A 27844-nucleotide genomic window follows, 5' to 3' on the forward strand; every position below is an offset into this window, starting at 1 on the left:
GAGAACTTTTATTTTTTTTTTCAATACCATGCTTTCCAGCCTTATTGACCCCGCCTCTCTCCATAAAGAGGACCTGTCACACACTAGTCCTATTACAAGGGATGTTTACATTCCTTGTAATAGGAAGAAAACTGATCATTTTTTTTTTATTTTTTTATTTCAGTGTAAAAAATTATAAAACTAAATAAAAATAAATAAGAAAACCCATTAAAAAATTTTTAAAGCGCCCCGTCCCGACGAGCTCGCGCACAGAAGCAAACGCATACGCGAGTAGCGCCCGCATATGAAAACGGTATTCAAACCACACAAGTGAGGTATCGCCGCGATCGTTAGAGTGAGAGCAATAATTCTAGCCCTAGACCTACTCTGCAACTCAAAAAATGCAACCTGTAGAATTTTTTACACGTCGCCTATCGAGATTTTTAAAGGGTAAAAGTTTGACGCCATGCCACGAGCGGGCGCAATTTTTAAGCGTGACATGTTGGGTATCATTTTACTCGGCGTAACATTATCTTTCACAATATATAAAAAAATTGGGCAAAATGTATTGTTGTCTTATTTTTTAATTCAAAAAAGTGATTTGTCTCCAAAAAAAGTGCGCTTGTAAGACCGCTGCGCAAATACGGTGTGACAAAAAGTATTGCAATGACTGCCATTTTATTCCCTAGGATGTCTGCTAAAAAAAAATATATAATGTTTGGGGGTTCTGATTAATTTTCTAGCAAAAAATTTTTGATTTTCACATGAAGGAGAGAAGTGCCAGAATTAACCCGGTGGGCAAGTGGTTAAAGTACTCATGGCTATAAAGAATAGAGTCATTGCTCATTAAAAAAAAAAAAAAAAAAAAAAAAAAGGGGGTCCCTCCAAATTAAATTACCAGGCCCTTCAGGTCTGGAATGGATATTAAGGGGAACCCCGCCGTAAAAAACCCCCCAAAAAATGGCGTGGGGTCCCCCCAAATATCCATACCAGACCCTTCAGGTCTGGTGTGGATTTTAAGGGGAACTCCACCCCAAATTGAAAAAAAAATGGCGTGGAGTCCCCCTAAAAATCCACACCAGACCCTTATCCGAGCACGTTGACCTGGCCGGCCGCAGAAAAGAGGGGGGGACAGAGTGCGGCCCCCCCCTCTCCTGAACCGCACCAGGCCACATGCCCTCAACATGGGGAGGATGTCCCCATGTTGATGGGGACAAGGGTCTCATCCCCACAACCCTTGCCCGGTGGTTGTGGGGGTATGCGGGCGGGAGGCTTATCAGAATCTGGAAGACCCCTTTAACAAAGGGGACCCCCAGATCCTGGCCCCCCCCCTATGTGAAATGGTAATGGGGTACATTGTACCTCTACCATTTCACCCCAAAAAAAATGTCAAAGTGTTAAAAATGACAGTAGCCGGTTTTTGACAAATCTTTTAATAAAATCTTCTTTTCTTCTTTCCTTCGGGTTTCTTCCGCTGCTTCTATCTTCTCGTCCACATCTTGCCCGACGTCTTCTTCTATCTTCTCCGTCCATCCTTCAGCCTTCTGGTCACGCATCTTGCCCGTTGTCTTGTCCTGTCTTCTTCTCCGTCCTTCCGCCAGCCTCCTCGCATCTTGTGTCTTCTCCCGTCTTCTTCTCGGTCCGCCAGCCTTCTCGTCCCCGGACTCAGCGTTTGAATTTGAATTGGGCCGTCGTGTTCCCGCTCCTGGGACCCGCCCCCCTCTGACGCCACAAGTAAACTCCTTAGAAGGTCATGTGCGTCAGAGGGGGGCGGGGTCACATGAGTGTGACACGGCGGGAACTTCTTCTCCGGGCGGCGCGATTGAAATTGAATTCCCCCGCTGTGTGACGCTCTGTGACCCCGCCCCCCTCTGACGCACATGACCTTCTAAGGAGTTTACTTGTGGCGTCAGAGGGGGGCGGGTCCCAGGAGCGGGAACACGACGGCCCAATTCAAATTCAAACGCTGAGTCCGGGGACGAGAAGGCTGGCGGACCGAGAAGAAGACCGGAGAAGACACAAGATGCGTGACCAGAAGGCTGAAGGACGGACGGAGAAGATAGAAGAAGACGTCGGGCAAGATGTGGACGAGAAGATAGAAGCAGCGGAAGAAACCCGAAGGAAAGAAGAAAAGAAGATTTTATTAAAAGATTTGTCAAAAACCGGCTACTGTCATTTTTAACACTTTGACATTTTTTTTGGGGTGAAATGGTAGAGGTACAATGTACCCCATTACCATTTCACATAGGGGGGGGGCCAGGATCTGGGGGTCCCCTTTGTTAAAGGGGTCTTCCAGATTCTGATAAGCCTCCCGCCCGCATACCCCCACAACCACCGGGCAAGGGTTGTGGGGATGAGACCCTTGTCCCCATCAACATGGGGACATCCTCCCCATGTTGAGGGCATGTGGCCTGGTGCGGTTCAGGAGAGGGGGGGGCCGCACTCTGTCCCCCCCTCTTTTCTGCGGCCGGCCAGGTCAACGTGCTCGGATAAGGGTCTGGTGTGGATTTTTAGGGGGACTCCACGCCATTTTTTTTTTCAATTTGGGGTGGAGTTCCCCTTAAAATCCACACCAGACCTGAAGGGCCTGGAATGGATATTTGCCGGGAACCGCACGTCTTTTTTTTTTTTGGTTTTTACGGCGGGGTTCCCCTTAATATCCATTCCAGACCTGAAGGGCCTGGTAATTTAATTTGGGGGAACCCCTACACATTTTCTTGTTTGTTTTATGAATGAATCCCTTTAGAATTGTCAGAGCCGACAATTCATTATAGCCGCGAGTGAATTTTTAAATGACTTTTTTCCTTCTGAATGTCACTTTGTGCAGGGGGAGTTCTAAGTGCGGGAAAAATGCGCTATTTCACATGCTGACATTACACCCCCCCTAGGTACGAAATTTAAAGGAATATTTCACTTTTATTGTTTCACTTTAAGAATTATTAATTTCACTGCTCCCGAAAAAACGGCCGTTTTAAAAAATAAAAAAAGCATTGATACATGTTCCCTGGGGCAGGACTGAGGTCCCCAAACACTTTTTAGGACAAAACTTGCAGATTAGCCTTTAAAATGAACACTTTTGATTTCTCCCATAGACTTCTATAGGGAGTTCAGCGCGGCTTTTCATATTAGTTTCAATGCGCCGGCTGCTACGCTGGTTCATGCGCCCAATTAAGCCTCCACCCGGAGTACTAATTAACGCATGAACCAGCGCAGCGCACAGAGCATAGTAAATCAGGCCCATAGTGTAGTACCGCAAAGATATTTATTGATAAAAAGCAATTCAAAAAATTACTCACATTTTGTAAAAGAATAACGAATGTTTTTAAAAGGTTTGTTGCCGGCCGGCGAACATGCAAAGCGGAGCTCTTTCTCCTAACGTGATGACGTCACCGCACGTCCTCCCAGACGCGTTTCGTCATTGGACGTTGTCAATGGGATCCTGCAGACTGGGTTGGAAAAGCTCCTCCACTTGGGACAGAAATATTTATCAACAATCTCCCTCAAGAAATCTATGAAGATAAATTAATAACACTTGTTCTTATGATAACATTTGTAGTGGACACATTACACAAGTGAAAGCCAAATGCCTGAAAGACAGCATGTGTACTGTTAATTAGATGGCTGTTCATTAGATGTACTATTAGATAGGGATGAGCCAAACACCCCCGGTTCAGTTCGCACCAGAACACAAACAGGCAAAAAGTTTGAGCAAACATGCGAACCCTATTAAAGTCTATGGGATACGAACATGAAAAATCAAAAGTGCTAATTTTAAAGGCTTAAAGTATATGCAAATTATTGCCATAAAAGTGTTTGGGGACCGGGTCCTGCCCCATGGGACAAAAAAGTTTTTAAAACAACCGTTTCAGGAGCAGTGATTTTAATAATGCTTAAAGTGAAACAATAAAAATGAAATATTATTATATTATAATAATTTAAATATCGTGCCTGGGGGGTCCACTTAGTCTGCCTGTAAAGTGTCGCTTCTGTGTGATATGTATGTACATGTGTCACAGCAAAATTACATTTCTAAAGAAAAAAAAATATTTAAACTTGCTCGCGGCTGTAATGTATTGCCTAAGCTATAAGAAGATTGCCAAGACCCTGAAACAGAGATGCAGCACAGTGGCCAAGACCATACATCGGTTAAACAGGACAGGTTCCACTCAGAACAGGCCTCCCCATGGTCTTTTTTGCCTTTCTCTAGGATTGTGTATATGGGATTGCATGATATTATTTTTTATTTATTTATTTGTATAGTTGAACTAGATGGACTTGTATCTTTTTTCAACCTGACTAACTATGTAACTATGCGGTTTTGCATTAGAAGTAATATTATCTGACTGAAATTTCTGCCTGTACACTGCCTATCTATAGAATCGTTGCAGATGCCTTCTCTATAATATAACATCAATAACAATCCAACAGGCAAATGTATATGCCTCACAATGGCTGTGGTTTGTGGGTTAACATGCCCAGAAGGTAAAGAGCATTTTTTGAGTTTTTGTGCAAATTTACAATTTTGTCTTCAGCACTGGACAAGCTAGTTTGATCCTAGTAAAAGTAAACCCATGTCTACCAAAGCTTTACCTGCCATGAGAAACATGAAGACTGACATTGTAAAATTCAAGTTCCCTGGATACCATGCTAATCAACAGATGTCAATACTTTGGCCCGGATTCTCAGAGGACTTACGATGGCGCAGCGCCATGTACGCCGTCGTAAGTCTGAATCCGACCCGTCGCATCTATGCGCCTGATTCTTAGAATCAGTTACGCATAGATATCCATTAGATCTGACAGGCGTAAGTCTCTTACGCCGTCGGATCTAAACTGCATTTTTTTTGACCGCTAGGTGGCGCTTCCGTCGAATTCCACGTTGAGTATGCAAATTAGCTAGATACGCGAATTCCCGAACGTACGCGCGTCCGACGCAGTAGTTACGATGTTTACGTTAGGCTTTTCCCGGCGTAAAGTTGCCCCTGCTATATGAGGCGCAGCCAATGTTAAGTATGGCCGTCGTTCCCGCGTCGAAATTCGAAAAAGTTACGTCGTTTGCGTAAGTCGTCCGTGAATGGGGCTGGACGTCATTTACGTTCACGTCGAAACCAATGACGTCCTTGCGGCGTACTTTGCAGCAATGCACACTGGGAAATTCCACAGACGGCGCATGCGCCGTTCCGCAAAACCGTCAATCACCTCGGGTCACAGTAGTTTAACATAAAACACGCCCCCCTGATCCAAATTTGAATTAGGCGGGCTTACGCCGGCCGATTTACGCTACGCCGCCGCAACTTACGGAGCAAGTGCTTTGAGAATAAAGCATTTGCGTAAATCGGATACGTTACGCCACCGCAGAGATACGCCGCTGGACGTGAATCTGGGCCTTTGAGTCCAGAACAAAAATCAGTTGGGTGGGTCCAGCACTGGGCTCTGCTGATGCGCTCTACTAGAGACACCTTTTGTGCAAACTGGTGGTTAGCCAAGAAGTGACGTACAGATCAATGGCCACAGTGCACCTGTCTAGTGGAACCCTGTCCCTGAAAACTCCTTAGGAAGTATGCCCAATGGGAGGGTGTAAGCTATCTGGATGGGGCTTTCCACTGGTTCCTGCCTTTTTCCAGCTTGGAGGGGACAGCAGGGTGTCTTAGGACCACCACTTGTTGGCCCCTACTGAGTCTGCGTGGTCTCCATTTGGGATGTCTTTTACAACTTTGCCATTTTTCAGGACACCTCATCAGCCTTCACACCACCTCCTCAGACACGCCAGTGTCCCCCAGGATGTTTATTTGGAATCCCTGCTGCCTAAAGCCTCATACACACAATCGGACTTCCATCTGACTTTTCCATGGATTTTTGTCCAAAGGGGCGTTGGCCGTGAACTTGTTCTGCATACACACGGCAGAACTTTTTCAGCCAACATTCACCAAATCACGTGTTTTTTCAGCTCTTTACCGCCAACCTTTGAGCAACTTCTGCTATTGTCGTCTGATGTTTAGCATTGGTTCTGAGCATGCGTGTTTGAACTTTGGATTTTAGTCCGATGGACTTGTGTACACACGATCGGATAATCCTCCATCGGACATTTGTTGTCAGAAAGTTTGAGAGCATGCACAGCGAGCATTTGTCCGTTGAAAAACTGAAAACAATTGTCCGAAGGAGCATACACACGGTCGGATTGTCCGATAAAACACCTTCGTCGGACCGCTGTTGTCAAAAAGTGACAGGTGACAGCAGGGACGTGGAGCTCTGTGTGTAAACACAGAGCTCCACGTCCTGTCAGGGAGAGAGGAGACCGATCTGTGTCCCTTGTACATAGGGACACAGCATCGGTCACCTCCCCCTAGTCAGTCCCCCTCCACACACAGTTAGAACACACCCAGGGAATACGTTTAACCCCTTCCTCACCCCCTAGTGTTAACTCCTTCCCTGCCAGTCACATTTATACAGTAATTAGTGCAGTTTTTATAGCACTGATCGCTGTATAAATGTGAATGGTCCCAAAATTATGTCAAAAGTGTTCGATATGTCCGCCTCAATATCGCAGGCCTGACAAAAAAATCGCAGATCGCCGCCATAACTAGTAAAAAATAAAAAATAAATCATAAATATATCCCCTATTTTGTAGGCGCTATAACTTTTGCGCAAACCAATCAATATACGCTTTTTGCGATTTTTTTTAACAAAAATATGTAGAAGAATAAGTTTTGGCCTAAACCGAGGAAAAAAAAATATATAAAAAGCATTAACCCTTTGTGCTTCTGCAGAGTGTTTATTAGTACCCCTTGTGGAAATCCCTCACTTTTCTTCTTAGTATGACAGATCATAGGTGCAAGGAAAGCGATCCTGTGGGCCTTGCCAGCTTCCGATCCACTAACAGTTCTAGGGTGTTGCAGTGTACCTCCAATAGGCAAACTTAAAGTGATATTAATCCCTCAGTTTTTAAGCACTTTTAGCAGCTGATTTGATGACATCATATTTTAATCCTTGCCTATGTTTCAGTTTAAGCAGGTGCTCCTGTTTTCTCCTGTTTCACGGTGGTTCCTTTCTCTAGCAGCACCTTTGGAGCCGCCTTGCGTGCAGGGAGTAGAGTTTTCTCGACCTACGTTGTGTTTGTCAATAGAAACATACAGCTTTATATCCAAGGCACTATCCTGTCCTGTCCCGTCCCCCCCCCCTCCTATTTTTAAGCTAACAGACTGGCTGGAGACTACAATGTCCACTGTTAACTCTTTCCTGTGAAAACCTGAAGTTCAAGGAGGCGTCACTGACAGCTAGAGCCAGCAGCACTGAAAGTTGTAAACTGCAAATGCTAGGTTAAGAATTTTTCAAATGGTCCTCTACACGTAGGCGATTATAGCACTTTTTTGGGTCATTATTTGATTTATTATTACTATCATTTTTTGATTTGTTTATATATACTATTGGTAACAACTCGTACACTGTTGCAAATGTTATGTATTAATTTGTAGCTTAAGAGCACTATAAAAGAATATTTCAGTGACACAATTGTATACTATTTTGATAAAGTCATTTTGCATGGTTGTGAGCGCTGTAATCTATATATTAAAAAAAATATATATATATGTATCCTTGTTAACCACTTCAGCCCTGGAAGATTTTACCCCCTTCCTGACCAGAGCACTTTGTACAATTTGGCACTGCGTCGCTTTAACTGACAATTACGCGGTCGTTCGACGCTGTTCCCAAACAAATTTTTTTCCCCCACAAATAGAGCTTTCTTTTGGAGGTATTTGATCACCTCTGCAGTTTTTATTTTTTGCGCTATAAACAAATAAAGAGCAACAATTTATGAAAAAAATATATTTTAAACTTTTTGCTATAATAAATATCTCCAAATAAGAAAACAAACAAACACATTTCTTCATCAGTTTAGGCCGATGTATATTCTTCTACATATTTTTGGTAAAAAAAAAAAAAAAAAAAAAACACAATAAGCGTTTACAAACTATGGGAAAGATTTATGGAATTTTTATATATATTTTTTTTACTAGTAGTGGCGTGATCTGTGATTTTTAGCGGTACTGCGAAGGACACATCAGAGACTTTTGACACTTTTTTGGGACAATTGACATTTATACAGCGATCAGTGCTATAAAAATGCACTGATTATTGTGCAAATGTCAATGGCAGGAAAGGGGTTAACACTAGGGGGCGATCAAGGAGTTAATTGTGTGTTCCCTCAGTGTGTTCTAACTGTGGAGGGATAGGATTGACTGAGGCCCCGTACTCACGACCAAACATGTCTGCTGAAACTGGTCCGCGGACCAGTTTCAGCAGACATGTTTGGCCGTGTGTAGGCACGAGCGGACCATTTTCGGGCGGATCGGACAGGTTTCCAGCGGGCAACTGTTTCCTGGACTTGCTTTAAAACAGTCCGCTGGAAACCTGTCCCCCCGACATGTACGGTCGTCTGTACAGACCTATCGTACATGTCCGGCCGCCCGCCATCCCTCGCATGCGTCGAATGACTTTGACGCATGCGTGGAAGCATTTAAAAGGCAGGCCCGCCCACGTCGCCGCGTAATTGTCGGGGCGACACCGCGTCATCGACGCGGCGACACCGCCGACACGCCCTGCGTATTGTTTACGTGCGGAGTTCTGTTCGATGGTGTGTACAGCCATCGAACAGAAGTCCCCGGGCAGACATGTCCGATGAAAACGGTCCGCGGACCGGTTTCATCGGACATGTCTGCTCGTGAGTACAAGGCCTGAGAGAGGAGACATATGGTTTTTCCTACTGAGTAGGAACAAACGATATGGCTCCTCCTCCCTGACAGCCCAAGGATTTGTACGTTTACACACACAAATCCCCGTGCTGGTGCCACTGCTCATGCACACGATTGTGCATGGCCGGCGCCCTCTGGTGTCCGCTAAAGGAATGGACGTACCCATATGGGATTTTGCCAAGGGGGCATATTAGAAAATATAAGAGCACAATGTACATGAGATAAAGTGCCAATAGATTATTTTAGGATCATGGCTTGCTTACATAAGATACAATTATGTATTTTTTAAGATATTCTGTAGGTAGATGCTGTTGTCTACCATGTCCCCAATACTAGTTCCAGAGCAGGTATGTCTTCATGTAATGTGGCGTGGAGGTGTCCCAGCCTCAAACCAGCACTGATAGCAGGTACCAGCCAAGACAGCCTTGGCTGAATAATATCATTGCCATAAAAAGCTAATTTTATAATATTGGTTCAAATTGACAGTCACAAGTATAGAAGGAAACACATCATGAATTGCAATAATGGACTCTTACCTTCTTACCTCTAATGTCTATAGCATGCAATTTTATTTAAATATTATGTAAAATACAGGTTATGTTTTTCAGATTTACATTCACATTATAATACATACTATTTTTATAATGTACTGATGGGAATTTAATCAATCATGATGAATCTGTACATGCTGAATTTCTCTCTATGTAGAATATTGTATCCTTTTAGAGTCAACAGATTGTATTGGTTTTCCATTTTGATGTGGCTCTGAATTGTATGATAGGGTTTAAATGCGAAGGAGCTTGTATCACAAATCTGGCTCTTTATCTTCAGTGTGAGGTCTGTCTGCTAATCGGAAGGCTTCCAGGAACTCATTGATGTCTATGTTGCCATCTTTATTAAAATCTATGCTCCTGGCCATGTTAGCAATGGCGTCATCGCTGACCTCTATTTTCAAATGGGAGCTCAGTAGCTTCCAAGTGTGATGAAACTCCTGAAATGAAATGAGGCCTGAAACAGAAAGAATGAAATAACCTAATCATAGTGTAGCAAGTCTAAATATGATGCTTAATTGCTTTTGTTACCAGTATATATGAGTATTTACTGTAAGGTTGGCCATACATGATTTTTTTTTTTAATTGAGCAGCAGGTGGAACAAAAAAAAATTGCCAATTCCCCCATCCACACATTCGAGGTGATTAAGGTAATCACTCCCGCTGTGGTATTGTATTCTGCCAGTGGGGAACCTTCCCTGCCGTCAGAATACAATGATCATTGTTGCCAGCTATAACAGGTGGTGCTGATTGTATACAAGTCGATCAATAGATCAACTTGGTAACAACCAGCCAGCTCATACATGGATCAAAATTTGTCTGGTCAATTCTGAACAGGCCAAATATTGATCCATGTATGGCCGGCTTTAGTTAAACTATGCACAATAATTCCTTTATCCATTAGAAAAACAATATAAACTTTTCCTGTAGTACAGCGATCACACTGTGCATTGCTTGTGCTATTTATTATGTTTTTTTTTTAAAAAGGACTTGCATACATTTTAAAAAAGAAGCATGGACTTACATACTGTATATATTTATACTCACCTAGGTGGATGCAGAATCAATCCAATGCTGCTTCTGTCCTCTGCTGGCTTTGAAGTAAGAACTAAGCGATCAAACACCACAATCGCTCAGTTCTCCTCCTCTGCTCTGAGCAAAGACCCTTGTCTGTCAGTCACTGGCTTTCTGCTTTGCTCCTCCAGTGCTCACTGGAGCACTGGGCTGTGGAGAGACTGGCTCAGACTCTTAGCGGATTACTCGGAGACTGAGCCTGGTGCCAGTACAGGCCTCTAGGTGGATCCTGACCATATGGTTGTGATCTTTTCTGAGCCTGGGCCAGCTGAGTGACATCAGCCGACAGCAGACTTTAGTCCACTGTTGGCTGAAAATTGGTCACAGGAGTGCAGAACAAACTGGACTCGCGTGCCTACAGAAGTATAGCCAAAATAGCTTTTTTTAACCACATCCCCCAGGTTGATGTCATTTGATGTCGGGGACTTGAAGTGGAGAAAACTGAATGATGCCAGCTGCAACAGGCATCATCCAGGTATCTTTTTATTTCAGCCGGTGATTCCCTGCAATCTAAAAGCCATCATAGTGGCTATTTAGCCTCTTGATTGCTTTTACAGGCAGCCGGAGGGGGCGGTAATCCCCCTCCTGCCGCCCTCTGGTGCTTCTCCAGTCTCTGGAAATGAAAAGTGGTGGTGGTTTTCCATAGAGCTCTGACCCTCAGAGGCTGAAAGCAACATCATGACATCACTTTTTTGTTTTTTGTCTTTTTATCTTGGGCTTTCCAGCAAAGAGGAGAGATCTGGGGACTTATAGACCCCAGATCTCCTTGTAAAGGGGACCTGTCAGTAAAAAAAGTGTAAAAAAAATAAAATAAAAATAAATAAATAAAACAATAAAAATAAAACATTTTAAAATGCCTCATGCTCGCATGCAGAAGCAAACACATATGTAGGTCACGCCCGCATATGTAACCTGTATTTAAAACCACACATGTGAGGTATCACTGCGATCGTTAATGTATGTAAGGTATCACTACAATCATCAAAATAAAAAATAAAGAAATGCTTGAAATATATACATTTTATGTGTAATGAATCTATATAATATACTTTATGAGGTTTCACTTTTTGAATAGACTTCCTGATTTTTTTTTTCTTTTTTTATGATATTAAATTTTTTTTAGATGCACCTGTACATTTACCAACGGCTTCCTAACAACCAGTGGGGATCCCCACCCATCTTATTTAGCTGTCAACCAAGGTTTCTAGGCTGACGGATGAATGTAAACAAAGGAGGGAGGGGGGTTTGACATCACTGGCCAAAAATAACCATGACCAATGACAACAGACACTAAACCTGCCCTTCGTTTACATTGACCTGTCAGCTGGGAATCTGTCATTTGTGGTGAGTATCTGTCAGGAGTGGGTTGTATTATAGGTTGTTTTGTTTTTATTTGTTCAGTGGGCAGCTTTTTTTGATAAGGATTGATGTGAATCCTCATTGCTGGATGTTGTGATTGACAATGAACACACACAATAGCTCCTTAAGTATTAATGTTGACGTTAAAATTTATATTTGGGTTTAGTCATATCCTTTTATGTCATTTTAGTTTTAGCCGTATTTTAGTCATCTGAATTGTTTTCATTTTAGTAGACTAAAATCTCCAGTACATTTTAGTTGACTAAAATCATTTAGTAACTCTAATGGGTTTAGTTAAATTGTAATGCTTTTTTTAAGCATTTCTCTAGAATTTTGAAACTCATGTACTCCTGGAGTAAAAATCTAACAACATGTTATTATTTATTGTATTAAGGTTTGAACATGCAATACAGACATAGATTTAGCCATTGTGATATATAACTAGTGTTCATTTTGATGTCAAATTTCAATTTAGTTTTACTCATTGGGCCAGATTCTCAAAGGCGTTACGACGGCGCAACACCATTAGCGCCGTCGTAACACCTCATCTGGCCCCGGGTATCTATGCAACTGATTCTCAGAATCAGTTGCGCATAGGTACCCATTAGATCTGACAAGCGTAAGGCTGTTACGATGTCAGATCTTAAAAGTATTTTTTTTTCCCGCCGCTAGGTGTCGCATCGTCGCTTTTCCCCGTCGTCTATGCAAATGAGGTAAGTACGGCGATTCCCGAACATACGCGAGGTCGACGCAGCGAATTAACGTCGTTTGCGTAGCGTACCCGACGCGTAAGGTTGCCCCTGCTAATTAGCAGGCGCAACCAATGTTAACGATGGCCGTCGTTCCCACGTCGAATTCAATAAAAATTACGTCGTTTGCGTAAGATGTCCGTTAATGGCGCTGGACGCCATTTACGTATACATCTAGGCAAATGACGTCGGGGCGACGTCATTTAGCGCAATGCACGTCGGGTAATTTACCCGACGGAGCATGCGCAGTACGCTCGGCGCGGGAGCGCGCCTAATTTAAATGGTGCCCGCCCCATTTGAATTGGGCGGGCTTGCGACGAGCAATCTAACGCTACACCGCCGCAAGTTTACAGGTAAGTGTTCTGAGAATCAGGATGTAAACCTGTAGACCTGCGGCGGTGTAACGTAGATCTCATATATTACGCTGCCCAGGAGCAGCGCGAATGTATGAGAATCTGGCCCATTGTCTTTTGACCAAAACACCATTTTAGTTTTAGTCGTATTTTAGTCACCTGAATTGTTTTAGTTTTAGTCGTATTTTAGTCGACATTCAATAGAAGACTGCGAGCAGGCATAGCATGTCTTGTCTGCAAAAACGAATTTGGGCAATTTAGGTGTAGTTCCACTTTAATGTTAATGTGTTACAGTATATGATTATTTTTCTGCGTTCCAACATTAACAATAATAATGAAAAATACAGATGTAGAGAAGGCAAAAAATGTATTGTCAAAGCAATACCTTTCAGTAAAAGGTATAATTTTGATAAAAAATATTTACCTTCTCTACATCTGTATTAAATCCTGGTTTTCATTATCTTTATTTTGCTGGCTACAATGATCAATAATAATGATTTTTTAATTTATGTTTTAGCTTTATTACAGGGTTTAATGAATATATACATTTTAAAAGTAGATTTTTGCTGTTTATTTTCAGTGTAATTTAACTGCACTTACCTGAGCTATCACTGTCTATTATCCTAAATATTGTTTCCAAATCTGATCGGTTTCTGTACAGGGCTTCTAACAGACTCGACTGTATATTCTACAAGTGATAAAGAGAGAGAAAATTATACAATCGACATGTTTAGTTTAAAGGCATAATACTTTAAATCAAAAATAGACAATAAATAAATTCTTACCCATAAAAAGGAACATTAAAGGTATTGTACCTGTAGTGCTACCCCCTCAGGAGCCGCTGGTTGTTGTTGGGATCGGCATATTAAGTTACCTCAGTGTTGTCTAGGGGTGTATTTGATGAGTAGAGTAGTGAGCGAATGTCCAGTCAATGAATAAAGAGTTTTCAAATGCTTTATTTCCAGGCCCAACATGGCCAACATCAACATCAAATGAGGAGAAAAGGTTGATGAAGCAAGAGAGAACTTTGCAGTATCAGGCCTGGATATGAACCGAGCAAACCTGCTCTCAGTAGTATCAATTGCAGTTCGTCGCTACTCTAGCCAGAGTGGGTGAAGTGCCCCCGGACAGACTCCCGCCACGAGCCTGGCAGCCGAAGTGTCACTTTAGATTGCTGGGAGGAACAGGCCTCTGCCACAGACCCGCCTCTAGGGCCCCTGCCACAGGCCAATTATTTTGAATGAGCTAAATGGACGAATTGAGCGAATCCTCCCAGTAAGCATAGGTCACCGGATGACAGCAAAGTGTACCTGTCAGCATTCCGGTCACCAGATCCCCGATGGTTCGTTCAAGCCCTGTTGGACAACCTGCCTCTGGGTTCTCCTCAAGCCGACCCCCCATCGAACGGCATCCTGCCTGGGATCTCCTCAAAAGAATTGGGAACCCAGTAAGTCACTGGGGTCCCTATCAGGAACGTGGAGCTCCGCCTAGCGTGTAACCCCGGCCTGGTAGGCCATCACTGGGGTCCGTTGGATGCGCACACCCTGAAGGTGGGTGCCGCACCTGGAACCCGCGAAGGACTAAGAAAAATGGCGTCTGCCACAGATATACTCCTCCCCAGCATGCTCCGCGAGGGAAAACGCCTCCAATTGGCAGCTGGGGAAAAGTGGCTCTGCCAGAACCCCTCTAGCGCCACCTGTCGCCCAGGTGTGGAAACGACACCCCTGGAGCGCAGACTGACCCACAAGGCAGTTCAGGAATGACAGCAGCCCAAATTTAACAAATTGCGAATGGGAGCAAAATAATTCTCCCATTACCCACTAACTTTAGCGTAGTGCCCATACTGAAAGTAAGGGGGTGCTACATACCTTTTCAAATGTTTTCATTGATTTTACTAGGTATTAGTATAGTTATATTTCTCTGTTGTTTGTCTGCCTTTCCTTGTAATGATGGGCTCACATGTTGTGGCTGAAGTTTGTAGTGTCTTGGCTGATCAATTCCCCTATGTCCATCAAATAATTTATCTGCCTTGTCCCTATTCACCAGCAGGCAAGAAAACTATTCTAATGGGTCACATGCATTTCTAGCTATTTCCCTGTGTTGGATCACAAATGTTATATGAAACAAACACATCTCTCCCAGCATGGGAAGCTCTGTTGATTGCTTTCACCTTGACCAGAACTAGCCTGCCATGGTGATTGCCTCATGTTTCAAACAGAATGTGAAGATTTACTCTACTATAGACTGTCCAACAGTGGTGTCGCTATGGGAGTGCGGGGGGTGTGGACCGCACCCAGGTGACACCATCGCGGGTAACACCATCCCCAGGGTGGCAAGGGTCCTGGGTTATGAAGGCAGGGCTTTTTTTCAGCTGGAACATGGCCGAGTTCCACCACCTCTGCCACTAGCCCTGTATTTTCCTCTCACTGCTGCTGTCACTTCTAATACAGATGTCCGGCTTCTGCATAGAGATTGACAGCGCAAATCTCCTGGCAAGGCGGCTGCACTGAATCCTCTCTGCTCGGGTGCAGCTGAGCTAGTTTTAATGTGGGGGGAAGACCAATGACACTGCTGGTGCCGCTGTGTGGGCATCCATCCAGTCGTGTTGCCGCCGGGTTGCCCGCTGTGATTTCCGGCACCCACAGCATCTTTCTCGCGGCCATGCAGATTCCAGTAGGGATGCAGTCAGCTAAATCCGATGGCGTTTTTGTGTAAGTATCATGATTCTCCTCCTACTTCCTGTTGCCTGACCTTAGGAGGTACTAATGGATTGGTGATAGGAAGAAGCCTGATGAAGTCCTGCCTGTTGATTGAGGGAGCATTATGAGTGGTGTGAATTAGTGAAATAGCATGGCCCTCGAATATATAGGTGCTATCCACCACTGCTCTCATGGGGTGATAGTGGAGAGCTTCTGGTGTATTGATTAAGATCTTGCTTTGCCTTTGTAAACCCTCCTGCCCTATATCTGCCAGTTAACTAGCATTTTAACATTGCAAAGGTCAGCAATGGCTGCCTCCATGTTTCTCTTGCAACAGGTTACTGTTAAAGCATTCCTTTGCTGCCATTAAAAAAAAAGAGTTTAAAGCTGAACTCCAGGTATGACCTTCACTGCATACTTAAATTTGGTCCAACCGGAACCAATGTAAGTATGCATATCTCAAACCTGAGGGCCGCTGGGGAAGCTGACAATCACTGTAGTAATCTGTGCTACTACAGTAATCACTGCAATCTTCCAGGTGCTGTGCAGCTGCCCCACTACACACTGACCACAAGTTGGTCTGTTGTCGACTTGATTGGATGAGGTGGAGAGGAAGAGAAATGACATGCAGGACCTGGAAGATTGTGGCAATCACTGTTGTAACGCTGATTATTACAGTGATATCCATTTTCATAACGGTCCCTCTGGTATTAGATGTGCATAACTACATTGGTCCATGCTGGACCAGTGTACAGTAAGTATGCAATAAAGATAATCTAGAGTTCAACAAAGTATGCTTGCTAAAAGAAACGAATGCCTCGTTTCCACTGAGCGGATCGGTTCGGGTCGCTTAGAATGGAACGGGTTAGAATGGTCCGGTCTATTCTTCAGAGCATTTCCACTGCAAATCGGACCATCCAGGACCATGCAAGGTTTAGAAAAAAAGCCTAGCACATCCACCAATCAGTGAGATGTATTTGTAGGTCCGCCCTAATGGAACCGTTCCATTCTCTATGGCCCCACATCTGAAGCAGGACCCAGAATGGTCCGGTACGGTTCGCTTTTATGGCACGCTTTCATAATGGAAACACCCAAAAAAGCGTACTGTACCAAACCGTACTGAACCGATCCACTCAGTGGAAACGAGGCATAAATGTCTTTAAATATACAGTTCCTCACAGGGAGAAGTGTTAAACTAGTAGAAAAAATATTCTTTTACATATACAGTACATATTTAAAAAGCTTTACCTCTCTAGTTGGCTGACACACAGAGAGTTCATCAAACCATTCTTTGTATTTTAGTAGACCGTCTGTAGCATTGCGGACAAGTTGTGGCCTGAGCATTCTCCATGGCAGTCCTAGTTTTAAGACCGACTCTAGTGCAGTTGCCCAGTCATTTAATGTGATGGATCCTGTATAGAAAAGTTAAGCAATGTAATTAGGTCTTGAGATAACATAAAATCCATCTTTCCTGCCTCTAGCTTGCACAGCCTGTGGTTTGAGAACTCCAACATCTGGCAGCTGATGGTTTCCACTATTTCCACCAAGATCCTTCCCGTTCCCATTGTTTGGCAGACATAAAGCCACAGTAGAATTACAAGAATTGTTTCTAAAGGTTCAACCTTTTCTTGATATGCATTACAGGGCAACAGGTTAAAGAAAAGCTTACCAGTGGCTGAAGACCTTTAACAATGAAGAGTAGACTGAGCTACAGGTTTGACAGACTGTCAGGCCCCGTACACACGGCCGAACAGGCGGACCAGTTTCAGCAGACATGTTCGGTCGTCTGTACAGCCGAGCGGACAGGATTCCAGCGTACATTTGCCCGCCAGACCGTTTTTGAGCGGGCAAATGTTTCTAAACTTGCTTAGAAACATGCCCGCTGGAATCCTGTCCGTCGGACATGTTCGGTCGTCTGTACAGATTTACGGTACATGTCTGAGCGGCCACCATCCCTCGCATGCGTCGAATGACTTTGACGCATGCGTGGAAGCTTTGAACTGCCAGGGCCGCGCACGTCGCCGCGTCATCGTCGCGGCGACGGCGCGGCCTCGTCGCCGCGTATCGTGTACGCGCGGATTTCTGTATGATGGTGTGTACAGTCATCATACAGAAATCTCCGGGCGGGCATGTCCGCTGAAAACGGTCCGGCGGACCGTTTTCATCGTACATGTTTGCCCGTCTGTACGAGGCCTCAGAGTTAAAAGCTGGAAAAAATAGGATTTTTATAACAGCTTACCTGTAAAATCCTTTTCTTGGAGTACATCACGGGACACAGAGTCTTAATCATTACTATGTGGGTTATATTCCGCCATCAGGTGCTGGACACTGGTGTAATCAATTAGAACAGGAAGTTCCCTCCCTATATAACCCCTCCCATACTGGGAGCACCTCAGTTTTTGTCCCAAGCAATAAGTGTCCCAATATCCCCAAACAAGAGGGGTGGGGACTCTGTGTCCCGTGATGTACTCCAAGAAAAGGATTTTACAGGTAAGCTGTTATAAAAATCCTATTTTCTTTATCGTACATCACGGGACACAGAGTCTTAATCATTACTATGTGGGATGTCCGAAAGCAATGCTTACTGAGGGGAGGGAGACACCAACAATGCAGACTGCCATCAGACACGAGGACCTCTAATTCTGCCTGCCGCATATTGTGGCAACAAAAAAAGGTTGCATCCTCCTGCCGTCTTATGTCCACTTGATAGGATTTAGTGAACGTAAGCACAAACGACCAAGTTGCAGGTCTGGCAAATCTGAGTCATAAAGGCTTGGTAATGCACCCCGCATGAAGTGCTTACTATCCTGGTAGGGTGCACCCCAAAAAGAAACAGGGGGAAGCCCTCTCTATAAACCACAAGCCTGAATAATAACCTGATGAATCAACATTTGACAATAGTTGATTTAGACGCTACCTGCCCCTTGCTGGGGCCTCCTGGTAACGCAACAACATCAGTCTTCCGTATCCGAGCAGCCGCTTCAGATAGGTCTTGAGCTCTCTTACTATAACGAGAGAGTGCATAGCCATTTTAATAGCCGATCTGAACACTGCCCGCCCCATCTAGGGGCTTTCTGGCAACAAAACGTTAGGTTTCTATATCTGAAGCCTTCAGATAGATCTTTAACTGCTCTTATCTTTATTAAGAGAAAGCAATAACCTCTCCTTCCGCGGATCAAGATCCTGAACAAAAGGAAAAGGAAGGCAAGAATATCTTAATTCAAATGAACACTGGATCCTTCTAGCCATTAAGGTTGGGTGAGTATTTAACATCACCCTTCTTGTAAAAATAATTAAGTATGGCTCTATACAAAGAAAGTTGCCAATACTCTCTTGCGGAGGCAGCCGCAAACAAGAACACCAATTTCCTCTTTAGAAGGATAAAGGGAAATATTTATGGTGCATCAGCCCAAGGTGCTGACTCTGTAAGCCAGCATACTGGATCCAATCCTCCGAGCACAAGGGCGCCTTAACTGGCGGACTTATACCCGTCACCCCTTGTATAACGGCCCAGATCAAGAGTGTGCCGAGATCGGACCCTTGATGGAACTTAAGGCCAGCTCCATCTCTTTTCCAATGTAGAAAGGTAAGAATTTTACCTATGACCTACTACCAAGGATTCCACCCCTTGGTTTCACACCAGGAACATGGGCCTTCCATATCCTAGGATATCTGGTCCTGGAGGCCAGCTGTCCTGTATGAATCAAGGTAACTGCCACTGATTCTGTACACCCCGATCCTCAAGAATGCAGGCTATAACAGCCAGACCATTAATACCCATGTATGCAAGACAGGATGTAACCCTGCAAAGTAGGCCTGGACAAGCTGTAAGGGACCCTGGGTCCTCTACGATCAGTTCTGCTGTCCCTGCGCAGTAAGGTTGTATGGGCTATGCTGGAGCAATTAAGCCAGCTTCCGTTCTCTTCTGATGTAGCATGGAAGCCACGAAGGTTGCGGCCCTGGGGGGAGAAAACACATAAACCAGCGACAACTGGGCCCCCAGGGTCACTAAAAAATCTGTCCCGCATGCGGGTGGATCCTTTGTCCTTGACACAAAGTTGTTCAATCACTTGTTGAACCTGGACGTCAACACCCTTTATGTGCAGGGTAACGTTTCTATGACATTTGGTCAGAAAAAAGTCGGGGTGTAGAGGCCAATCTCCCGGACCCGATTGTTGATGGCTCCAGCGAATCGCCTGCCAATCTAGCATTCCATGAATGACAATTGACAATAGGCAAGGCACAAGCTCTTCTCTGGTAACCAAAGTAAACCACTAGAGAGGCATAGTCAGATTGTATTCAGACAGAGCAACCCTGTAACCTAAACGTTCAGGTCCTTAAGCCGGATGCTCCATCCGTAGCTCTAGAAAGCTAGCAGATAAGGCTCCCTAGGAGCTTGACCACCTTCCCTGTGCCGTGGTCTCTTCCAGGCCTGGATTCTATCCCTAGAGGCCAGTCCTCGCAACCTGCTCCCAGGTAATGGGTATGAAGGATATTCCCTTCTGCCAATCATTCAGTTAAGAACCCTAAACTGAAATTCCAGCATATCCCTGGGACAAGACTCCTAGGATAATGCTAGGTTAGGATCCACTCGTTCCAGCCCGACAGAGCAAAGTTTATATCAGCCTTGAATAAAACTGAGCATAGGGAACTGTGTTTGAATAAAGACGGCATATTCCCTCTAGACTGGGATCCTAACCCAGGAGTTCCAGATAATTAATCATGCTGGACTCCCCTAGGCCCAGCCATGCTACTGACTGATCTGTCAGCACGGGTTTGCCTCGGAATGACATTACTGCTATACCCTGGGCCTTTAGCCCTGCTAGAGGCGGGCCCTAGCAGCCTTGTAAATAAACACACATGCAAATAGCTCCCCCTATGTGCATGTGGCAAGCTTTAAAGCCATATGCCTCTATGGAAGCGTGTGTTCATAGAAGCGTGAGTTCATAAGAATATGTTTTCCGCAAACACATGAAAAAGGGGGCGTGCTGTATACACGCATACATATAGCATGTGAGCTATGAACAAGCATCCTGCAAGCAAGGCCAAGGAATCCTGTATAATTAAGGAAACCTAATTATAATGCCTCCTAAGTCAAACTCTAGGCAAACATGCATTCTTATGCGATTCAGCAAATTTTCATGCGATCCAACATCTATGCATCTTAAGCACTCTTGTGCGGACAAGTACCCTTGTGGGACCAAGGATTCTTGTATGATCGAGTACCACTGTGCGATCCAGCAATTTTATGCAATTAAGCCTTTTAATGCGATTTTTGGCATTTTTGCGGGCACAACCTCTCTGTGTGACCAAATATGCCTGAGTAATCCAGGACTCAGGTGATCAGATAACCATGTGTGAACCCGCATCTTTATGCACTCCAGCATCTTTATGCGATTTCAGACCTTTTTGTGGAAACAAGCCTCTCTGTGTGACCAAATATCCTTGGGTAATCAAGGTTTCCGGTTTGTCAGGTAAACCTGTGTGATCCCGCATTTCTATGCACTCCAGCATCTTTATGTGATTTTAGGCATTCCTGTGGAAACAAGCCTCTCTGTGTGACCAAATACCCTTGGGTAATCAAGGATTCGGGTTATCAGGTAACCATGTGTGATCCCGCATCTTTATGCACTTAAGCATCTTCATGCGATTTCAGGCACTCCTGTATAAAACAAGCCTCTCCGTGCGACCAAATATCCTTGGATAATCAAGGAATCGGGTTATCAGATAACCATGTGTGATGTCGCATCCTTAAGCCCTTAAGCATTTCCATGCGATTTTAGACATGCCTGTGGAAACAAGTCTCTCTGTGTGACCTAAATAACCTTGGGTAATCAAGGACCTGGTTTATCAGGTAACCATGTGTGATCCCGCATCTTTATGCACTTAAGCATTTTCATGCGATTTTAGGCATTCCTGTGGAAACAAGCCTCTCTGTGTGACCTAAATAACTTTAGGTAATCAAGGACCTGGTTTATCAGGTAACCATGTGTGATCCCGCATCTTTATGCACTTAAGCATCTTCATGCGATTTTAGGCATTCCTGTGGAAACAAGCCTCTCTGTGTGACCTAAATAACCTTGGGTAATCAAGGACCTGGGTTATCAAGTAACCATGTGTGATCCCGCATCTTTATGCACTTAAGCATTTTTATGCGATTTTAGGCACTTTGCTGTGATTAAACACCCTTATGTGACCATATAAAATCATACGAACAAAATAACATGTCTCTTTATGTGATCAACAATAAAACATGCTTTGTTACCGTTTTTTACCCCACATGCATTTTGAACATTCCAAACTCATGTACTTCATGCAAACATGTGGACTGTAAAGAGGCAGTTATGCTCTGCAGATGTGTGCGTCTCCGCAAACCTGCAACGTTAGCCATGTGCACAGCAGCAAATGTGCACCCCCCCTGTTGTGCATTCGGTTAGCCTGAAGCCAACACCAGGATGAGGACTTTAAAGAGACAGAGGCTCTGGCCGTCTAGGCTAAGTGAAGTTATATGCAGCTTGGATCTCTGAAAAGACTGCAGCTGCAACCAGAGCTTTTGGGGCTTCTGATAGTTTTCTCCTCATTAACACCTGTTATCTGTTCTCTGAGAGTGAACCTTCATCCTCAGGTCTTTCAATCCCTTGTTTGAGGATTTAGAGCAGGGAAAGGGACACACCATGTTTTCTGCTTGTGAGGCTGCTGTGAATATAGCAGTTAACATCTTATAGACCTATACATGCAATGCAACAAAACATATGCAGAGTGCTGCAATGTTGGGGGAGGCTCACGCCTGACAGGGCTAATAGCTAATTATGTAAGCTATCTTAAGTCTCTACAGGGGAGGATAGTATCATGCAAGCATGATAAAAAAGGGCCACCAGATTTAGGTGGTGATACCCCTTCCTACCCCTGAACCCTCTTTTACGGGGAGACAAAGTCCTAAGCAAAAAGCAGAGGAACTTAACCCTGGTGCATCAACAGTTGAACTTAGTCTAGCAAATAATGCTTGCTAACACAGCTAGATGCCGAGTAGGTGTCTTAAATGAATCTGTATCCAATTTCCACAAGGTGCTTACGTGCTCAAGCTACTGTGTCCCCCTGGCTTCTCTGACGTCTGGGCTTTTCGAAGGGGCCGCCCTGCGTCAGCACCATAAGTCGGCGCACGTGCGCGTGCGCCAGCGGCAACCGCATCGTCCCCCCGCCTTCAAAGCGCGCCCCTTTCACGCACACGCGCGTAGGGGAATGGTGGAGGTGGGGGGAGAGGGAGATCCCCCAAGGAGCCGTAGAGACTACGAGGGACCCCCCCCCCATCGTGGCAGAGCCTGAAGCGGAGGCAGTAAGCTGCACCCTAGATCAGCTAACCTTGAGCTTCCGTTCCTGGAAAGCATGGCAAGCGAAACACCCGGCATGTCCTCTTATGGCCCTTCTTGGAAAACAGATAAGACATACTCATGTAGGGGTACCAACCTCCTGAATGGGAGATCTATGGGTATTACAGCCATCCTGTCTCAACAGACATAGTGGTTTCTTTGCCAAGGCACACATGCATTATAGGCAAGACCCAATAGCCCCTTCAGCAGAGGACTAGGACCCACTAGGGGAGGTATATGGGTGCCAGAGCCATCCTGTCTCAAAAGACTTTGTGGTTAAGTTGCCCATGCATAGAAGCATAAAATAGGCGAGACCCATAATCCCCAATGGAGAACCCACTGTCGGACCAAGTCCCGTAGGTACCTCCGCTTACCTTTCCACGCTGCAGGGTATTGCAAAGCAAGAGGCCCAGCCTTCACCCCTCAACGCGGGCTTCGTCTCAGACCTTCAGGGACTGGGGTCCATAGCAGGTCACCTCTCCCCTGGACCTATATAGCACCCTGGCAACAGAAAAAATATTTGGTCTTTGGCATCGACCAATGTACTGGAACCCAGGGTCCAGCTCTCAGAGAGAAGCATTATAGGCAAAACCTCGTTCTTCGTACCGAGGCCCGGGTACCGTCCACTTTGGCTATGAAGCACCTTGGACGGATCCGGATTTTATGGAGGCTTTTTACATCCAGCATGGATCCCTCCAGTGGAGCTCCTCAGAGCACATGTTAATTCGTGACCAACACCTTAGACACTGGTGAAAAAACTGAGGTGCTCCCAGTATTGGAGGGGTTATATAGGGAGGGAACTTCCTGTTCTAATTGATTACACCAGTGTCCAGCACCTGATGGTGGAATATAACCCACATAGTAATGATTAAGACTCTGTGTCCCGTGATGTACGATAAAGAAAAATTGACTTTTTTGGGCCAGAAGTCTACTGAAAACAGGGTTAAGGTATTATTGGCCAATAAATCAGGGGCCAGATTCAGGTACGAGTTACGATGGCGTATCTCCAGATACGCCGTCGTAACTCTGAGTGTGCGGGGTCGTATCTATGCGCCTGATTCTTAGAATCAGTTACGCATAGATTTCCCTAAGATCCGACCGGCGTAAGTCTCTTACGCCGTCGTATCTTAGTTGCATATTTACGCTGGACGCTAGGTGGCGCTTCCGTATATTTAAGCGTAGAATATGTAAATTAGGTATGTAAATTAGGTAGATACGCCAATTCAGAAACGTAGGTGTGCCCGGCGCATTTTTTTACGTCGTTTACGTAAGGCTTTTAGTTACCCCTGCTATATGAGGCGTACGCAATGTTAAGTATGGGGTTTTGCGTAAGTTACGTTGACGTCGAAAGCATTGACTATTTGTGGCGTAATTTGGAGCATGCGCACTGGGATAAAAACGTCAAAGACGTGGGGTCACGATTAGTTAGCATACAACACGCCCCCTACCAGCCAGTTTTGAATTAGGCTGGCTTACGCCGGCCCATATACGCTACGCCGCTGTAACTTCAGGTGTAAATTGTTTCTGAATACGGGACTTGCCTGTCAAAGTTACGGCGGCGTAGCGTATATGAGATACGCTACGCCAGCCTAAAGATAGGCATTTGTATCTGAATCCGGCCCCAGAAGTTTAAAGAAATTAGATGGTTGCTCAGTCTGAGACCAACTGGTAAATATGGAGGATGAAACATGATGGTATCGGGTTCTCTCTCCCTTTTCTGAATTTCTCATGCCGCGTACACATGATCATTTTTCAGCATGAAAAAAAACGTTGTTTTTCAGCATGTCGAAAAAATGAAGTTTTCCCAACTTCATCATTAAAACGATGTTGCCCACACACCATTGTTTAAAAAAAATGATCTAGCAAAGCGCGGTGACATACAACACGTACGACAGCACTATAAAGGGGAAGTTCTATTCGCCTTTGGGCTGCTTTAGCTGATTCCGTGTTAGTAAAAGACGATTTGCGCTTTTTTGTCTGTTACAGCGTGATGAATGTGCTTACTCTATTATGAACGGTAGTTTTACGAGAACGAGCGCTCCCATCTCATAATTTGCTTCAGAACATGCACAGGTTTTTTTTAAGTTGTTTTAGCTCACACACGATCATTTTTTACAACCCGAATAACTACATTGTTTAAAACGACGTTAAAAAATGCAGCATGTTTGAATTTTCGTTTTGTCGTTTTTCAGAACCTGAAAAATGATGTGAAGCCCACACACAATAATTTTAAATGACATTTTTGAAAAACAACGTTTTTTTTCATGCTGAAAAATGATCGCATGTACGCGGCATAAGTCAAAAATAAGAAGACCTCTAAAGCTAGGTTTGCACTTGTTTCCACAGCCACAACCACCCACAGTTACATGCAGGAGATGTGTGTAGGCTCCATTAATCCTTAATGGCACGCAGCACGCACTGGAAATTGCACTGACACTGGGAACTGCACTTGCAGTTCCCATCTGGGCTGCAATTTCAAAAATGGAGCAGGGACCTTTTCCCTGCTTTCAGGAGGCAGAGCCGCATCTGTGTGAACCTAGTCTAAAGATCATCTAAGTCTCAGACACTGCAAATCGACTTGTCAGTCACCCCTCAGAATACTTGAGGTACCTGTAATCCACTGTAGTTAAAAACTTAAACAACAATTCTCCACAAGTAAATTAGGTAAATGTGTATTCAAAAGTTAAAATCTAATATTCATTTCCACATTGACTTTTAATTATTCATAGTCAACTCCAACTACAGTAAATTATCACATAATCTTTGTTCTGACTAATGGGTTTAGAGAGGTGGAGAAGCAGCAGTACACTGATCTTCCTACTGAATGGCCGTGCAGGGTTCGTGTCAGCAGATGTCTTGGCCAATTGAGGACAGACAGGCTGTTCTCCCATCACAGCCAAAAAACTGACCAAACTGGTATAGATGAGCTCTCTTGCCTAGTGACAGACAGACAGACACATATCAGGTATATAAAATGTTGGGGTGACATATTCTTTAACCTGAATAATCTTGAGGTATGAAAACTTACTTTTTTTGAAGAATCCCCACATGTTTACTTCCTTGCATGCAATGACAGATAGGGGTTGATTTACTAAAACTGGAGAGTGCAAAATTTGGTACAGCTGTGCAAGGTGTCCAATCAGCTTTTAACTTGTTCAATTAAGCTTTGACCATTTTGGCATTTGTGTGCTGCCTTTCTATGGTTTTATGTACTGCAACCATTTACTCCTGTCTGAATGCTAAATTAATAAATAAAGAATAAAAAAAAATGTAAGCTTTGACAAGAAAATCTGGAAGCTGATTGGTTTCTATGCAGAGCTGCGCCAGATTTTGCACCCTCCAGTGTTAGTAAATTAACCCCAATATTGACTATGCCTTGTGACTATACACTACTGTGTCACACATTTCACAGAGCCTGCCTTCTGAATGATAGAGGTGCTGTAAAATACAGTGGAAACTTCAGTAACACCACATCTAATGCAGTATGTCACTTTTTTTGCAGTCCAAACAATCGGATTTTGGCTTGGGCTTCGAGCGGATGGATCCTTTGGGGCAGCCTTTGAGATGCGATCCACTACTTAATGCTTTTCAGTGAGGTGGCAGAGGGAGCTTGACAGTCAGCTGGAAAGCCATATGTTAACTCCTCACCTTCTTTTTTAACCTGCATCACCATGTTTGGTGCGACCTGATTCACATAAAGGGTCATGTTTTGGAGCAGTACTGCCTGGCAAATGCAACAGGGGGTATAATTCTTGTAGCAGCTCTGAAAGCAAAGCATTGTGATTGCGCCATGTGTACAGCCCTGGGCGCCTGCATGTTCCCCTACCCCCTTTACTTTAATCTGTGTTTTGGGCAGACTGTTTATTCAATCCCAGTTCATGCTCTACATTTACCTACATTTTTTCAGAACACAAAAACCCTGGCATTTATGCTCACAATAAACAGCGGGACTGGTGTGTACACTTATTACACACAACCCTGTACTATACATGTTAACCTGATGGTAATATTTAGACATAAAACAAAAAAAAAATCATATTTGACTTACCTGTTTTATTCTTGTCATATCTTTTAAATTCATTAAGAAGTCCAGATTTATGAGCAAAAAGTTTTTCCCTTAAGGCCTTCAGAGCGGATGCTTCCACAGTGCTCACTCTAGGAAAAAAAAGGCACAGGTGCCGTAAGAACTCACCCAAAGCTGCCTTGACTTGTCATTTTGAACAAAATGCTAGGAATATAGGAAGCAGTACCTTTGCCTCATGGTCAGAGTGTTGGTAGTTTTGTTTGCTTGATATTGCACAAAATGTGGGACAAGGTCATGCCCTAGTTTCACATATGCCCCTTTGTTGCTGCCAACTTCATAGTAATTAGATGCAGAAAATATTGTGAGAACCTGAAAAAATAAAGGAACAAACATTTTTATGTCCAAAGATTATATAATGGCTGAATTAATTGCCTTAAATATGCAGTGGACACCTCAATGCCAACGTAACGACTTCTACTGTCGGAAATAAAGCGTATGGAGGAGGGGGGGAAAGCATATTACTGATGACATCATCACGCTTGTAGTAGTAGTGGGGACGCATTTCGGTGAGCTGTCTGTCTGCATATGCCGGCTTATACCTGTGGAAGTATATAGTTTGAAGCACTGTATCCATTACCTTTTTTGTGAGTGTTCTAAATATTATCAGTGAGCACTATAAGTTCTCTTTCCATTTCATGTATCTATGGTACTGTATATGATCATGTAGATATGGTGATATGAATTGGGGATCTTATTTGGTGGAGAGAGAAGACCAGACCACCACATTAATCCTTGCTGGGGAATACGCTATGTTGACCCTCATTATTATTGAGGTCATTACCATGAGGTGAGCAGATTTAAGTATCACTGGGTGGAGTGTTTCTTCACGTCACACAGTAGGAATTCTGGTGCGAAGATCACAGATGATTCACTCTAATTG

The 27844-nt window shown here is 44.1% G+C and overlaps 1 protein-coding gene across 1 annotated transcript in view; it reads right to left on the bottom strand.

Annotated features, from left to right (window-relative positions):
- Nucleotides 1-9277: 9277 nt before the first annotated feature.
- PPEF2 (protein phosphatase with EF-hand domain 2) overlaps nucleotides 9278-27844 on the bottom strand; it is a 98150-nt gene continuing 79583 nt past the window's right edge. Inside the window, exons 14-18 of the mRNA XM_040327577.1 lie at nucleotides 27131-27273; nucleotides 26929-27035; nucleotides 16762-16925; nucleotides 13415-13502; nucleotides 9278-9736 (exon numbers count right to left, since the gene is read on the bottom strand). Coding sequence (XP_040183511.1) covers nucleotides 9534-9736; nucleotides 13415-13502; nucleotides 16762-16925; nucleotides 26929-27035; nucleotides 27131-27273 — 705 coding nt within the window. The 3' untranslated portion in view covers nucleotides 9278-9533. The remainder of the gene's footprint in view (nucleotides 9737-13414; nucleotides 13503-16761; nucleotides 16926-26928; nucleotides 27036-27130; nucleotides 27274-27844) is intronic.

This window comes from Rana temporaria, chromosome 1, assembly GCF_905171775.1.
Source record: "Rana temporaria chromosome 1, aRanTem1.1, whole genome shotgun sequence".
Taxonomy (NCBI): Eukaryota; Metazoa; Chordata; class Amphibia; order Anura; family Ranidae; genus Rana; species Rana temporaria.